Raw genomic sequence first — 16999 nt, 5'->3', positions numbered from 1 at the left:
GTAAAAGTATTGCAACAACAACTAAAAGAAAAATAACCCAAGCAGCATAACCCTTACCGATACTAAACACCTTCTAATAATGGCTTCCTTGTAAACTAGGAGCATCAGAATCCCTTATTCTACATTGATTTTCTGCAGAGTTAAAGGAGGCCGAGGAACGCCTAACACAATTTAAATCAAAGTCCATGCAAGACAAATTGTCCAAATACTCACAAGGCTTTGTTTTCTCTCCCCATCACCTGAGAGCGTGCGATCTTGCAGCAGGCAGTCAGCAAGCCTGTTAATTCACGGGTACCAATGCCTTGAGAGCAGCACTTCAGTAAAGATCCTCCTCTGGTCCACACCTCTCCCTAGCGCTAGCTCCATATTGCTGCTCACAACGTCAGGATGATGTTACAGGTGACACCTCCCGCTGCTGATGTCAAGCTCGGTTCCCAAAAGCACAACCACCACCTCCCTGCGGTGCCTACTGCCCCTAACAAGCATCACTTCTGCATCTTCTCTGTCCCCGGGGAGCAGGCTCGAAGATGATTTCAGAAAAGCTTACAGACACAGAGCTTTCTCTCCTCGTTAAGTCTCTCGGCATTAAAGAGCCTTTCCTTCCAGAATGCTGCAGCAAATGTAGACTATACGCCTCCCTTGGGGGAAAAATGAAGTATTTTTACAGTTTCTTTCTATGGCGCAGTTTAATTTGCTCTTTTGTTAGAGCAAACTGCTGGAAGAATAGGTAAATAATGGCGCAGTATACCGGAGTGAATGATTCACTGATGCTCTCCTGAACATTTTGGAGTAAGCCGAAGGGCTAGCAATGCAGCCCAGGACCAGAGCTGATGAATGGTGCAGTGCTGCTGTTGTCTAGGCAACTAAGAGAAAAAAAGCAGCACCATATAAGGAGTTGTGACATGGATTCTGGGAACAATTTATACTAAAAGGCTGTAAGCCCTTGGATGCTTTAAAGCTGCAGCATCCCCTTCTCGGTTGGAGACAGGTTTCATTGTTCAGACTGAAGCAGTCGGCACAAATCATCACACGCACAATTGCATCAATCCAAGACACGTTTGCATTGGGAGCATTGTACCAAAACATAACAAAACAACGTGATTTTGCAGCGTTTTCAAATAACTGAAATTATTAAGTAAGGAAAATGGCAGGCTGCTAACAATGATCCAAACTAACATCTGTGAAAAACAAGGGTACCAATGAGACCCACAGGTATCATGTAGCTCCGTGCAGGTAAGAAGCTCTGTCTTTATGGGAGCAAGCCTGAGATGAACCACACTGCAGCACCATCAGGTGGCTGACTGCCTGAGCGGCAGTGCCACCAACCAGAGATCCAGCCGCTCCTCCAAGAGACAGGAAAATATCCCCAAATTAACCTGTAAGCCAGTTGCTGTTGTGCAACGAAGGCTGACGGTGCCCCTAAAGCATCTCCAGATAAAGCAGTGCAGTGAAAGCCAATTCATATACAGTTGCCATAGCAAGCTGTAAATAAGACCAAGGTTTATATTCCATGCTGTAACACAGAGGCGGAAAAACACATTATTTTACACACTCATCATCAGATGCTTTTCACTTAATGCTTGTGCTCAAATAGACAATACACTGTGACCAAGAGAACTGCAACTATTTCCCCAAAAGCCAATACAACACTGTAGTTCTGAAGTCTCTGCTCAGCGATCAAAATTTAAACTTTTAGAAATCCTTTCCATTGATTTCCCTATTTTATTTGAACAAACAGGTACCACACAGCCAGCTTCTGCCCAACACTCACAGACCTAAAGCAGCTGCCTCACCATCTCTCACGTTCACACCCAGCTGAGTTAGTGCAATAGTTTCAAGAGAATAAGTAGTCCCAGAGGGCTGCAATTATTAATCTGGGTTTGTCACCATTAAACAAGAAACAATTCATTTTCAAGTAAAGAGATCTCAGCTTGCTTAGTCCCACAATTACAATTAGCATCAAGAATATTCAATCATTTGCTGAAGATAGAGAGAAGGAAGAAATTACAATCCCTATGGCTGTTCCCAAGAAATACAAAGGAGGTTGCAGAAGGACGGGGTGATGACAAGACTCCAGCACTACAAATGACACGGGTGATGGTGGCACAGGGGACATTGCTCGTGGGTGTCCCCAGCTCGGCTGGATCTGGAGGGTGTTAAGAACCACAGTGGTGGGTCCCCACTGGTGTCACAGGGAAAAGCGAGTCTCCAGCCTGCTTAGCTCTGCTCTCACCATCTTTGAAGGACCTAGTTAAAGAGTACATGTTTTCTTTAGGAAAGAGGATGCTATCAGTTGCCTAAACACACCTAGGAACATTCCTACTCGTTTCTATGAAGTTTAATCTTAGGGAAAGTTCCCAGATTCTGAAAGCGCAGGGGAGGAATGTTCTCAAAGCAGGTGATTGGCAATGAAACCAGGTCCTCAGGTCCGTGTCTTCAAAGACGCTGAAGCGTCTAATTCACGCTGGATACAGGAGGAATGGGGCCTTTGAGAATCCAAACCGAAACATCTAGGCCACTTTTAGAAAAACATGATTTACCTCCTAAATTTCTTGACAATATTCTCCCCTTCTTCCTCTATATATGGGCATTCACACACACATGCTCTTTCTAAAAGAATCCTAAAGCTTGCAATCTGTCATTGAATAGAAAAAAATAGAAATAGCCAAGTACAGTGATGAATAAAATTATCCCTGCGCATATGAATTTACAGCATGTAAATTAAAAATCTTTCCCGAGGAGGAGTTAGGTGCGGCACTGGGCTTTGTGCAAACCCTTTGCACGTGGTAGGTTCCACAGTAATAGAATAAAGCATCAGTAGCTGACTCTTTCAGCCCAATATCTCATCTTTTAACCTAATACAACGCTGGGTTACTATTTTTGGCATCGATTCAGGAAAGCACTTAGATACATTCATCTCTATAAGCACCCTCCTGAAAAGCAGTGCTTTCCTGAATGAAGGTATACAATGCAATAGCATTATTTTCATTGCAGCCATGGCTTTGAGTCATCAATGATACACTTTTGATGTGTAGTAGAATATTTAACCCAACGGTTTTGAAAACAGTTGTTCTCTTTGTGCAGTAAGCATGGTAACTTTTAAGTGCTGATTTTATTCCAGACAGAAACCAAAATGGTGTCTTGTACATACTTATCCTGGGCTGGTACGGGTTGGTTTTTTTTTTTCTTTTCATTATGTATTTTTCACATTACACTTGCTAATAAAGCCACTGTTGTTATTAAAAAAAAAATTATTAAACAGCATAAACGGAGGTTGAACATGCCAATCTAAAATACGTTCTTAGCCACTGCTAAATAATAGGTTATACAGGCAGGAAAGGGAGAGCTGATTACTTATGCTTACTATTACTTCACCCTTTAGAGCCACAATGACCTTAGTTTTCCTTAATCACCAGACTATTCAGCAGAGTGAAAATTGCAACCATACTGAATATTTATCAACCTCTGAATCCAGCCAAGTCTCCATACATAGAAAACCCAGATACCAACAGGCTAGCAAGTGACCTCAGTTCCTCTGGAAAGAAACTTAACACACTGTGTAACGTGTTCCTATTGCTTTTTAGCAGAAGTGGACATTTGAACTTTTCTGTGGATGAAAAGCTGACGTTTACAAATCAGCCAGGTTAAGAACTTTAAAAGATTATATTATAAATAGATGAATAAATAAATAGATAGATAGCATCGCAGTTTCTACTGGGCAAGTTTCTCTGCACCACACAGGTTTCTTTTCCTTTCTCAAGGGCTAACTTAAACCCCAAATTAACGTGACACCCCGTGATGCCCATGAAAAAGGGCCATCTCGGTAGCTGCTTTCCCCATCAGAGCTGACAGACCTACTCTACTACACTGGAATGGATACATGCAGATCCAGAATGACCCAAGATACTTTAGCCCTCGAACGTGAGAAAATCATCTTGTTAAGAGCCTAAAAAGTCTTTCGTATTCAAATTTTCATCTCTGAAGAATTCCAGAAAGCATAAATGCAGAAGTTGGTGGAGTCACGTTTTGTTGCAAATGGTTTTAGGAATTAAATCTTTAGTAAAAAAAGAAAAAAATACACAAGACAACAAAGGTTTTTTATGTAACAGATAGTACTATTCCGCTATCCAACTACTCCGCAGATATGGAAATTATGACATGAATGGGTTAGTCACACACAAATGTATGTAAGAAGCTAACAGCATGAAAAAGCCCCTACAATTGGATAATTTCTCAACAATTTTCTATGCTCTGAAGGTCGCTTTGAAAAATCCATGTGGCAACTGTCAGACGGACAAAAGCCTCTTTTTGTAATACTTCAGTTTCCCAGAATCACCCTCATCCCTTTTCCAAAAGGAATCACTGCTGTTATTGTGTAGGATTAACAACTGGACAGCACAACGAGACAAAGCAGAAGAGGAAACCATCACAGCCAGTGAGACTTTGTGAAATGTCTCCATGCATTTACCGTCAAACTGCTGGCTGCTTATTTTTATCTGAAAGCTCCCACAGTCACATGAAGATTTTTTAAACCAAGCTGCTTATCAGTTCTACCAGATTTTGAGTATGCTACGATGGCACTTACAAGACTTTTGTAAAATCGTAGAGGGGTATTGGTCAAAATTGGGAAGAAACACATCCAAAAATAGCGCAAGGCTGTGAACTTGTCTTCACGAATCTAATATTAAACCAAATTTTCTTTATTTTACAGATCATGGTGTTTTACTAATGAATAAAAATGAAGAGGATCTTTACAAATGGCCAGCCAATGTACACCAGAAAAAAAAACCCAACTTTTTGTTTGCTGATACAGTAAACGGTCAGTCATTCAACAGCCATCTCTTTCTGCTGCCAAGGGATTTTTCTGCTTTTTAAATCTCTCAGATCAGTAGTAAATAAGAGAGACAGATGATAAGGAATAGTTGAAGAAACGTGATAAGTACTGTGAATAACAAAGAGCGGAAAGCATTACTTTCCCAGTTCCTTTACAGGTTACCTTAATGAAAGCAAACAAATTCCTACAATGACTGCATGAGGATGTAAAATGAACACCTTCCTTTTACAATATCAACAGTAAATTACACTAATAATTTTAAAAATCATGCTAATCCACCAACACACTGAAACACACTTCGAATTCAAAGTGTATCAGGAGCTGCACTGGAGTCATCAAGACATGTACGTGCAAAATATTATCATGTGTTTTCATGCTATACCAGATTCAGCCTAGCCGGAACAGGATATTTAAAACAGATGGAAAAGGAAAAGAATGCAAGTAGAAGACAGACATAGTCATCTTCCCAATCAATTTCCAACAGATTCTTGTGTGTGGCCCCAAAACGGACCTCCAAACAAAACCAGGAGCCTACGCTTTTCTTCTCTTACTTTTGTGTAATAACAATTATCAGCATTTTATTGATGTCTTCCTGTTTTGTACACATCTTGTTCAGGTCTAGATTTCATTGCATATAGCTTGCAAACCAGACCGACAGAGGCGTATGCATTTTCACCAGCTGAATGTCCACAGCACAGCTCTACAAGACCACCTCACTGGTGTTTGAGCACACGTTTCAGCAAACTGCCTAAACCCCTGAAGTCTGTATGAATCACGATCCTTTTCTTTGAATTACTACCTGCAAAAGCCACTGCTGGGATTTCAATATCTGGTCTTTTGAGGAACAAGCGGGACACTCCAAACAGCAGCCCCAACAACTCCAACTAAAGCTTTCCAAGTTTGGAGCTGAATGGAGTCTGAGCTGTTTCCACCCAGAAAAAGATAATTATGAATACGTGGAGCTTAATCTGCTAGGATGAACTGTTGTGATTTGAAAAGTGGGAGGAGGTTAATGTCTGTTGACAAGCCAGAAATCCAGCAGATCTACACCAAGGCAGCTTGCTGAGCTTGCTGGAAGTTGTTAGAGAAATGGAGCTGCAGCGGTATAAGAAAAATTGGTCTTTCCATGGGGTACAGCAAAAACCCTCTGCAAGTATTTCAGAGAAGAGTAATGAACTGTTCAAGTAAATACATGAATATAACGTTACTCAGAGCTCCAACAGGAGATCATATAAACACAAAGGATTATAGTCAAAAGAAGGGGACAGAAGAATAATGAACAAGATAAAGATACTACAAAGGCCTAAACTATTTGTAAAATACAATGCTTTTCATCCTTTCCTAACTGAAAAAAGGTCTATGGAACTGGCTAATATTACCTGCCTCTACTAAGGAAGCCACACAAAACAAAGAAGAAAACTACAAGTAAATCAAAAACTAAAAGGAGGAGGAAACTGGATGAATGTGAGGATCATGGGAGAAAACTCAGGAAAAGCAGGAACAAACTAGCTATACATTACTTAATAAATTAAACAAGCACAGACATGCTGTGAGAATTAAAAATAGCCTTGATTTATCTTTGTCATTTTTCATAACCTATGCTTTTCGTGGCAGGAAGGTTGTGGATTCCACACCTACCCATTATTGTGTGGCATGACAAGAAAAAAGAAAAACAAAAACCAGAAAACAAACCAAGCACACACAGAATTTCCACCCCACGAAGTGCTGCAAGCAACGTATTCATACCAGAGGAAAGTACTGATAACTACAATAAAAAATAACAAGGTTTTAGAGTCACTAAGCTGAAATGGATTGCATTTTGAAACTACTTTTGTAATCCACTACTGAATTTTATGAATCTATAAGTTGAAACTGAACTTTTAAAAATCTAGTGTTAGCAGCTACTCTGGTAAAGTACAATGCTTAACTGTTCTGCAACAGAGAAGGAAATGCTGAAGGACAAACAGAAAGGAGCTCTGAACATCCAGCTGCACAGCCCTGACTCGACTGCAAACTGAAGGATATTCTTAAAAAGGAAAGCGTTTCAAAAAAAACCCCAAATCCATAAAACCCCACAAATCCTCCAAGTGTCACATCATTGGCCCTCCTGAAGAACCAGCCTCTGAAGTACATAGCTGTTCTCATTTCCACTAAGAAGTTGTTTTAGGCCTTCATATTTTAAGGCAGAACATCAGCCACGCTTTAGAAGTTCTTAGTGATGGGAAACTCATGTTGAAGACAGCTGAGTAAGGCACTGAAACTTCCCTTTTAAACTATTTTCATGTCCTTTTAAAACTCCTTCCGCCTGATTCTCTTGCACCTCTTGAGCTCCACTGCTACTGACAGGCTCAGGCCACCATGAGATCCTGCAAAGTGACTCTGTCACGATTCAGGAATCTTCCTTCTGTCCTTTTCAATTTCTCATTTCACCAGAGGGCAGGGAAAACAAAAGGTACAAAGTGTATCAGAGCTCCCTTTTGTCGCAATAGATCAGATAATATCAGGTAAAAATTATCTTTGGAGGTTTCTCTCAGTACAAACGCAGTACACTGGCTGATCGTTTTTAAAGATGGGCACAGAGGGATGTCAGATTTTAGGCAAGAAGCAAGTTTCTCAAAACTGTTACCAGTAGAAATACGATGTCAGGCTTTTACGTGGATGTTAGACTCCAAGTGCTTTTGAAAATCCAACTACTTTAAAATCTCTAGGTGTTCAAACCACAATCCCAGCAGATTAGATAAACAGTTTAAAAATATGCATGAACTATGAAAAAAATCACTTTGCTGTATAAGTTTATCATTTTTTCTGATGTATTCCCTCAGCATTCAAAATTTTAGCATAAAGTTCTTTAAAATTACTGTAACACTTCCACTGTGCATAAACCACAACACAAAGTGGAAATGAAATACACTCTGATAGAAATTTCTCAGAAAACTAGAGAATATTTGTAAAACAGAAAGATCATTTTCAGAATAGAAAGATTTCTCTGTCAGCATGAAATCCAATCCATTCCTGGTTTTCACTAAAGTAGCTGCTATAATAAACAAATGATGACTTGTACACAGAAGCTTGTTCAAAGTGTTTTCTTACAGATTTTTGCACCAACGGACCTTAAAAGCCCCACTGAACTTTATTTAAAGTCCTTACCAGTTAACTTCTTCACAGGTTGGAGCCGAACACTGATAGACTGATGTGTGAGTAAGGGGGAGGATGGAAGGGAGCGGGACATGCCCTCCATAATCCGAATGTGCTGCATACCTTCGGTCACTGGGAGTGGCGGAATAGCGTAGTCTGGTTCAAAAGCACAGTCGTTCTCTGTGGAGGTGCCTGATGGGAATATAAAAATAAAAAGGAACTGGTTAGAATACAAGGGAGTCTCCTGCTTTTATCATTCCTAGACAGAGAACTGTCTGGCTCGGGTGAGCCCAGCCGCAGAGCCACCTCGCTGCACGCCGCTCTCAGCCCTGCAGGGAGCAGGGACGGCTGCTTTCTCCTGTTCATCTCGCACGGTCTTGACACTTCCCTTGAATAAACTGTATTTCTGGAACAGCATCTCAGCACACGTCTTTAGATTGTGAACAGCATAACCACGAGGAATTTATTTTCATTTTTTTAATTTGTCTTTCAGAGTCCTAGAGTCACCAGTTTTAAATATAATTCAAACAAAGCAATCATCCTTTTACTGATAGTTTCTTGTGCATTTTGCTTGCGGATTTCTAATTAAAAGCCTGCCAGTTGAATTAAATTTTAACACGACAACCTTTAGCCTAAAAAAAACCCCAAACAAAACTGAACAACAAAAGCCTCCAAAAGCAGCCACCACTTCCAACTCTCCCCTGACAAACGTACAGAAGCACCCAGAGACGCGCAAAGCCTGTATGGGGGTCACATCACTACAGATCCACATGGAAGACACCAAATAACATGACAACAAGTGGAGATAGAACAATAAAGGCACATATTGCTAATTGTTGCAATAAATATTAATGAGAGTTGGGAGCCATAAGGTTCCTCCTATTAGCTGCAGAATATGGAAACCTCTGGGTCAAGAACACGTGGTTCTCCACCTCTAGTCAATAAGATTAACAACCTAACACAGACAACTAATAATTCTTCTGCAAAACCAACTTAAAACGGTTAGCATTGATATTTCATTACAGATAATGTAAGACTACACTTGACACACCTTTAAGAGATGGATTTTAGTTTTTAGTGCCTACTGATGTTTTGCCTCCAGAGAGGCCTTCATTATTTGATTTCCATTGGATAGCTGTGCTGTTCTCAATGGCTTGCGAGAACATGTTTAAAAGAGGAAATTTAACTGCTAGACAGCAGGGTATACAGGCAGAAGTGGGGAGAAGACAAAAGGGTAAATGGCTCAAATATTGTAACGTCCAGAGGTGACGACGGACTAACTTTATTCCAGACATCCAAAGAACAATGTGAACAACCCAACGTATTGTTTATGATCAGAGGAAAAATCCAGATTGAAATAACCGTCAAAAATGTTGGACAAGTTCCTGAAGCGTGCAAAGAAGTAGCATCATTTGTGGCTAAAATCCATCTATTACTGATGCCAACTTTCAGGAATATCTCAGCATTTTTGTATCATTCTTTACAAGAAACCAAACGCTAACACACTTTACACATACACTATTTTTGACAGTTCAAAGTACAACTTTTACTCACTTGCTTCCTGAACACTTGCCACGTTCGCAGTAGTTTACTGAACACATATTCAAAACCTAATCCTTACAAAGGTGATTTTTTTTTTAACTTCAGTATGCTCAGTAAGTATGCTACAGTTCAATATGTTTTATTCATCTGAGAATGTCATTATTGCCACAAACTATGAGCCAGACACTGATGTTTTTCTATTCACTTCATGCTGCTTTAATTAAGTGTGCACAGAAATGCTCTAACGGAGTACATCCCTTTAAGGGGGAAGAGTTCATTGTATTCTTTTTTATTTATTTATTGAAAGATGCTGTTGCTGACAATATCATGCCTTTTATGTAGATATACACATGTAAATATATATATGTGTGTGTGTATATAAAAAAAAAAAATATTTGGCTATACTCAGAGAAAACTAGAATTACTGCCTTACCACCTTTTCCCTGCAGTTACTACCATTTCTACGTGAGCAGCAGCTCAGCCTTGCTTCTCAACCCAAGACCCGTCCAAGTGAAGCTGCCATGTGCCACTGTGACCCACCTACCATCAGCACCGCTTCGTTACAGACATCAAGTCTGTGCTTATGCCCATCTCCAAAGCATTTCATCAGTCCTCTTCAATCACACACACCAGCAGTACTTTGGTGTGCTGAAAATGCGTTCCTCTCATCTAATTTTGATGTCTGCAAAAGAGGTGTCTACATGGAAGCAAGCCGTTTAGAAGAGCTTCTAGAAGGCCGGGAGTTTAGGACAAGATTCATCTAATGACATGTTTTAGGGTTCTGGTTCAGGAAGAGAAGTATCCCAGCCTGGACACTCCACTGACTCCATCCATGACCTCTCCATGGGCTACAAAGGCAGTTGAGGGCAACAGGCAGCTCCACTGCACCCACCCGCATTCAGCCAGCTGAGCACCATCATGGGGTCTCCCACTTGACACACGTCTGAGCTACACACAACAACCACAGCTCCAGAGGTATGAACACTGCCATTTCTCAGGTCTCCTTCCATTGGACATTAGGCAGCACATCAGGCAGACAGGACAAACAAGGTATGTTGGAGAAACGTACGTGCTCTCAAGAGCAAGCCCAAGTCGCGCACACACACACACCACACAGCACAGTGCTACTGCTCAGCAGAGCTCAAAATCTCAAGTTTGATGATCTTGTTTCTAAGTTTTTCCTACTGATCATCCAAAAGATGCAGTGGCTCTGTTAGTGCAGTTGGGCATATTTTTTCCAGGAGGGCATAATATGATAGCATGCTGCTAATACAGCAAAAAAAAAAAATTGACTTCTTCCAGCTGTGCATCACCAATTGCAATTACTGGCTCCATATATAGCTTACTTGACGTAAGCTGATGGAGGGCCTTGCTTTTTCCAGGGTTACTGCAAGCTGAACACCTCTGCTGACTCTGCAAGCCTATTCATAATCACCTGCAAGTGCCAGGAAAGGCAAAGCGGCATCAGTGCCAAAATCGGCATTGGCTTCGACAGAAACAAGCTACGACGTTTTTTCAAAATACATTTGGCACGAGACACAAAAAAAAAGATTTGCCATCATTGATTTTGATTGTTAAAAACAAAGTTCAGATTTCCCAAGGCTAGATTTTGGGGTTTGAGGGAACTGTGAGGTCTGGGACTTAAGGTCTGGGACTTAAGGTCTGGGTAAGATGTAAAAGTCTGTGTGCAATTCACTGGTTATCATGGTGTAAGTTCCCAGTATCTTTGGCCAATCTTTACCTAAAACCAAAGGCAATTGGGGGCAGTATCTTATATAGAAGTAAAAGTTATTATATCTTTGCAAAGTTTTCAGGAGTATTTTCCCTCTTAAAATTCAAATGCTTCAGAACAAAATCAGTGAACTCACAAAATATCCACAAGGTACTATTTTCATTCCACAGATGTCAAAATTTCTCGCAACCTTGCTGGAGTAAACAAACACAAGCAAGGTAATTGAAACAGTTCTAAATTTGTTCCAGTCAGAAAGAATATTGGGTTTATCAAACCCTCAAATTAGGGATCATTCACAGCTGAACTGGAACTTTGACAGTTTGTCTATAAAATATATTTAAATAAAATGCTACTGCAAAGTGCATATTTGAACTAATGAACTATTTCTTGAAGTTTTCCAAGATAATAAAGCTTTACAGACAGCTACAATACTTGGGCATCACACCTGGCAACATGGAAGTTTAAACACAAGTAGGACGACTGCATCGTTTCAGTTGGCTGGTTTATCTGAGCATAATAAAACCCCTTAACCCATCATTATGATAAATACATGTTAACATGTGCAGATAGATAGCAACTTACAGACACGGACCAGGGCAAGTTAAATATAATACTTCTAAAGAGCAAAGAGACTTCTTCTACACTGTAGAAAGCCTGCATCTACAATTGCATCCATTGATCCAAATGGAAATATTTAGCACAGAAGCTTATCTCTCCAAGAAGTTGGAAGTATTTTTTTACCTGTTTCTCCCTCTACTCCCTCTCATGCTGCAACTTCTTGCTAGCTAACTGCAATTCCTAGAGTCATACTCATTGAGGCAAACAGATAGAGATTGGTCATTCTTTGGCAAGTAAGTATTTGCAAGAAAAGCCCCATGTCCTCTGCCCAAAACTGGTACTTTTCCACAGCAGCCGCGATGCTGAATAAATAGGCTGAAACATAACCTGAGCAAACAGAATGTCTGAAACAAGCGTACGGAAACCCAGCAGGCAACTCCCATCAGCAGCTGCATCTGAGCTGCTGTATCTTGTAACAACAAACCAACAGACAAAACCCACACAAATGAAAGGACATCACAGGGACTAACGGCAGAGAAAGCAGCCAAGGCTCAGCCTGCAGAAGTAACACAACAGCAACTTTATCTGAGCTAACACTGTCTGGAAAAGAGCAACCATTCATTCCGTATTCTCGAAGCACAGAAAGGCTACTTGTATGCGAGCTATCATGGAGTATGTGCAGTTATAAATGCCCTTCTTCCTTCCTAATTTTATTTTAACTCTTCTATTTTAAAATAAGAAAATTTTAAACAATAAATTTTAAAATACTAATAAAAAGATCCTATGTTAACAGAGCAGTTTCAGCTGTTGACGTTTCACAGGGCTTCAAGGGTTTTAACTCTAAATTCCAATCCCCCTAATTCTGATCGCGGGCTTCAATCACTTGCAATAATTCTGCCCGGGCAACACTGGAATACTGCCAAAAAAGAACAATGCTCTGGAGAAAATGTCTCCATAATAAGTCATTAGGACACCATGACAACAACAGATGTGAACCTAAATGAAGGGAAAATTATTGCTGCTATCCCAAAGAGAAAATAAGTCAATGCACATAGCACCTACAAGAGCCATGCTTCCAAAAAATGCTTCTTAGTCTCAAGAGCTGTGTCAAAATACCAGCATTTTCACAACCCTCACAAATGAGCAAATGCTTAAAACTTTAAGTAAGCTACTTCAAAGGACACATAAGCCAGCACAGATCTAAGAGCTGCTGCTGTCAGTGACAGAAATCCCCATTACACAGCTCTAGCGGTGGTTTTAACCACCAAGCCTATTGTGAATAATGGATACTGAACAAAAGAGGTTGTAGAATCATTATTTAAATAATATAAAACCTATTTTTACTAGGTTTTCCTGGGACCTCTTGCCCTGTTCCTGTAGGATGAAACACAACGAAGCAAAAGACATAACACGGCTGTTCAGCCCCCAGGTCAGGAACACACAGGTCCCCTCTATCACATCATGGGGCTTGGGAGGGGAAGGATAACCTGGTTATTGAGAACCTGCTGGCTTCTCCCCTTTGCAACCAGGGGGAGAAGGCAAGCGGTCACCGAATGGCCTGTTGATTCGGGCTGGTATATGCTGAAGCCTTCTTACACCACCAGCTCCAACAACCGCCCCTGCGTAAAGCTCCGTCCCTCCGTCTGCAAAATGGAGATGCCGTACACTCTACAGGTACGCCTGTGCTGCGCCATGAGTTAGTCTGAACTCCTTCAAACTACACAAAGGTAGTCTGTTTTGTGAATATTAGTAAATTTGTAGCTATGTGGGTAATAACAATGGTTACAAAACTCCGTCAGATTACATAGTCTTATGAAAAACACAAAATGTATATATAAAAGGTGAACAAATGAGAAACGAGTCACTGAGGCAGAACAACACTAACGTTTACCTTGCCCAGATCGGCTCTGACGGGAGTCTACACTTGCCTGTCTTCGGTCTGGTGGCTCCTCGTTCCCTCCATCTGCATGAGAACCAAAACAGCAGAAGTAGAACATCATAGTGGACAGGTCAGGCAGATGCAACTTTTCCTTGAGTACCATCACCTATCTTGTAGGCACAGCAGAACAAAAAGTCCCTGTTGCAGACTGAAAGTGGGGCAAACTGCTGACTGACTCCTTTGCTGTTCCTTCCAGTTTCTCCCCAGCTCACTGCAAATGAAATCTGTGGGGTCCTCAGGATAGAATTAGGCTTTTAATTTCTCCTAGTGACCCCACTGACATTTGAATGAAATAGTAACCAAATTGTGCATCTTCAATTAGTTCCTTCACTTTGGACCATTTTATCAAAATATAAAAAATACTAAGAGTTTGAAGAAAGATATCCAGAAAAAAAGAAAAAAGAAAAAGAAAAGAATATTCTATGAAATTGTTTCCCTTTAAAATTATTTGTCAGCTAAAAAACAGGAAGGCTGGGAAGAACAAAACCATTATATCCTCTTGAAACTGTTTAGGAAAGCAGCTATAGTTAACAAGTAACAAATCCATCTGGATAAATGTAGAGTGGGACATTGTGTACAATATTACACAATTAATTACATGCTGGTCTTCATTGATCAACTGACCAGATTAGAAACAATAGATAGGCACATCAATATAGATGCTTGAGTACACAGGGTTTATGCCAGCTGAAAGCAAAAAGAAGTCTAGCTGTGCAGATTGTGAAAAAGCAAAAACAGGCATTTAAAATGCAGGATGTATTTCAGCAGTTACTACACCTTATGGCAGGGGAAGGGGAAGCTTTTAGAATCTTTAAAAATAGTTTCGAAATAACTGAATTCTTAAATAGCTGTTTAAAAACCTCAGTAGTCAATTTTAGCATTTATACTTTTCGATTATACTAAAAGCAGCTGCACTCTGCTATGCTTTTATCTATATATATATCTATATATCCCCAGAGTTATTTGTTGGACAGGCCTGTTATGCCATAAAGTAATTCAACTTGATAAAGTCATATTATGTATGAGTCCCATTGGTTAGTCTGGCTTGAAAGCTAAGTTGTGTATTGGAGCACAACAGCAGAACTGGTAAGGACCGAAAATTTAAGTCTACCCAACCCCCCAAAAAAGCAGGACCACAGCCCCAGCCACAGAGAGTTTTTCTGGTTCCTCTTCCCTTGGTAAAATGTTTCCAGTCCTCAGTTTCCCTGAAGCCATGTTCAGGCAACTTGAATGGGTGCCAGCAATGCAATTTTCTGTCACCTTTGCATTTTTCCCTGCTCATACAACAGCTGCACATCAAGGTCAGCCTCCTAACGCCAGCTAAAGCAACCTGGAAATCCCTTATTTTATATCAACTGCTCATGCCCTGATAAGCCATCACAACTGCCAGGTGTCAAGACCATGACGTTTTCCCTGCTCACTTTTCTATTCTGGTTGCAAGAAGGATGTGACATTGCAAATATGACTACAATTTTGACGTATTCATAGGAGCTTTTATTAGCCTGGAGATGCCTTCTTGGGATTAGTTGCATTGAGCCTTCCTACAGTCCAGCTGGCATAAAAGAGTATCAATAGATCACTATCTCTGTATTTTTACTTGTAATACACAACATTGGTTTTGAACACTGCTTTGCATACAGATATAATCATCACCGCTAAACGCCCCCGGCTATGAGTCCACATGGACAACCTCTAAGTTACGAAGAAAACAAAATCCTTTGAGTTTAAAACATAAATACACAATGCAAGATAATTTTAAGGATTGAAAGTTTCAAAAGATGAGGGCTATAAACAGAAAATCGAAGTATTAAAATCAGGAGTAAACCCCTGTATTTATCAAAAGCCACATAATCATCAAAGACAAACTCAGTTGGGGTTTTTTCGGCATAGTTATTGTGAGTGACACTAAACGAACACCTTGCCAGGACAGTCCAACTAATCTACAGGTGGGTCCTGGCAAACCTTTCTCCCCTAGTATGGAGCTGGCAAGAGGCTGGATCGGTTTTGATGGACATGGACTCTTAATGGAGGAGATGCTGCAGGATGCAACCTTGCAGGAGATCACACATGCAGATCCGGTTACGTGGCAGAGACAGACCACAGGGCCCCGTCCTGCCGTGAGAATAACCCAGGAGGTCCCCATGGACAGGAAGATACAACACAGTTGGGTTAAATAACATTTAAAAAACCCTCTGAAATAAGACTTCAAAATCTAATGCAATTTTTGTTTTTAAAACTACAGTAAAATGAAGGAATGTTTGGTGACACAAACCTGGTTTGCAAGTTCTTCTTGAATTCAAAGAGTAACTTTTTCCATAGTGCTTTGCAATAAGATTTAGACAACAGCTTAACTCTCATTTCAGTTAAATACTTTGAACACCAAAGGGAGCTGATATTTTATGTTAATAATACAGTTTCACTATCATAAACAGATGTGCCAAATTAACTTTAAAATGTCCTTATTCTAATTCATCTCAAAGAGCTACATAATACCCCAAAACTCTAATATATGCCTGAAAGGGATGGAAGAGTTTTGGAAGTTGGGGGGGGGGGGGAGAGGACTTCAGGGACTACAAGGACTAAATTGGGCTTAAAACATAATAGCGTAGTAAGGGATACCTGACCTCTCCAGTCAATGTTGCTGGGTGGGATGAATTCTGGAGATGAACGAACAGCCCAAGTATGAACCCGTGCTCATCCCACTTTTGTTTTTTTTCCCCCCATGTAACTGGGCTCTTTTAAAAACACGTTGCCCTCATATCCTCCGCATGGTTTTGCTTTAGGTCAGCCCCATTCCCGCTCCTGCAGATCTCCTGAGGTCTTCCCTCCTCAGCCAGCTGGGCTTATGTTCCCACCTGCTTCAGACAAACTTGATCCAGCACCATTCCCCTACCCCCCACATTCAAAAGATTAGTGAAAAATAAGACATCGTTCTCTGGGGACCTGTAACTGCTCTCAGCAACAATAGCCACCACCACCCAGTGTTGGACTGGAGACTGAGAACAGGGAAGCGTCTCTTGCTTTTCTGACATGAGTTGCAACAGGGAAACCAGAGTACCAAAGCATCAACCTGCATTTTATCACAACTGGTTTGCAGCTCTTCCAAAATGTGGTTCCCCCATTAAGAGGAGCAACAAGGTTTTTCCTTGACACCATTCTTGGTATGGAGGACAAGCAAGCTGCTGTTTGGAAGACACAGGCTTTTACCCAATAGCTTTACCAGGATTCTAAATCCTACTTGGATTTTCTACAATGGAAT

General features: G+C 40.6%; 1 protein-coding gene across 16 annotated transcripts in view; it reads right to left on the bottom strand.

Annotated features, from left to right (window-relative positions):
• Nucleotides 1–16999, bottom strand: part of TANC2 (tetratricopeptide repeat, ankyrin repeat and coiled-coil containing 2) — a 273282-nt gene that overhangs the window by 148381 nt on the left and 107902 nt on the right. For 9 of the 16 annotated variants that reach the window (XM_052785087.1, XM_052785092.1, XM_052785093.1 and 6 more), the window contains 2 exons: nucleotides 13693–13764; nucleotides 7982–8161 (listed from right to left, as the gene is read on the bottom strand). In XM_052785087.1, the coding sequence (XP_052641047.1) occupies nucleotides 7982–8161; nucleotides 13693–13764 (252 nt within the window). Of the gene's footprint in view, nucleotides 1–213; nucleotides 787–7981; nucleotides 8162–13692; nucleotides 13765–16999 lie in introns of those variants that run through there. The other 7 variants (XM_052785097.1, XM_052785101.1, XM_052785102.1 and 4 more) reach the window with 4 other exon arrangements.

Source organism: Harpia harpyja, chromosome 4, assembly GCF_026419915.1.
Source record: "Harpia harpyja isolate bHarHar1 chromosome 4, bHarHar1 primary haplotype, whole genome shotgun sequence".
In the NCBI taxonomy this organism is placed as follows: Eukaryota; Metazoa; Chordata; class Aves; order Accipitriformes; family Accipitridae; genus Harpia; species Harpia harpyja.
Note: the sequence above shows the minus strand (reverse complement) of the source record. Positions and strands in the feature narration are given on the sequence as shown.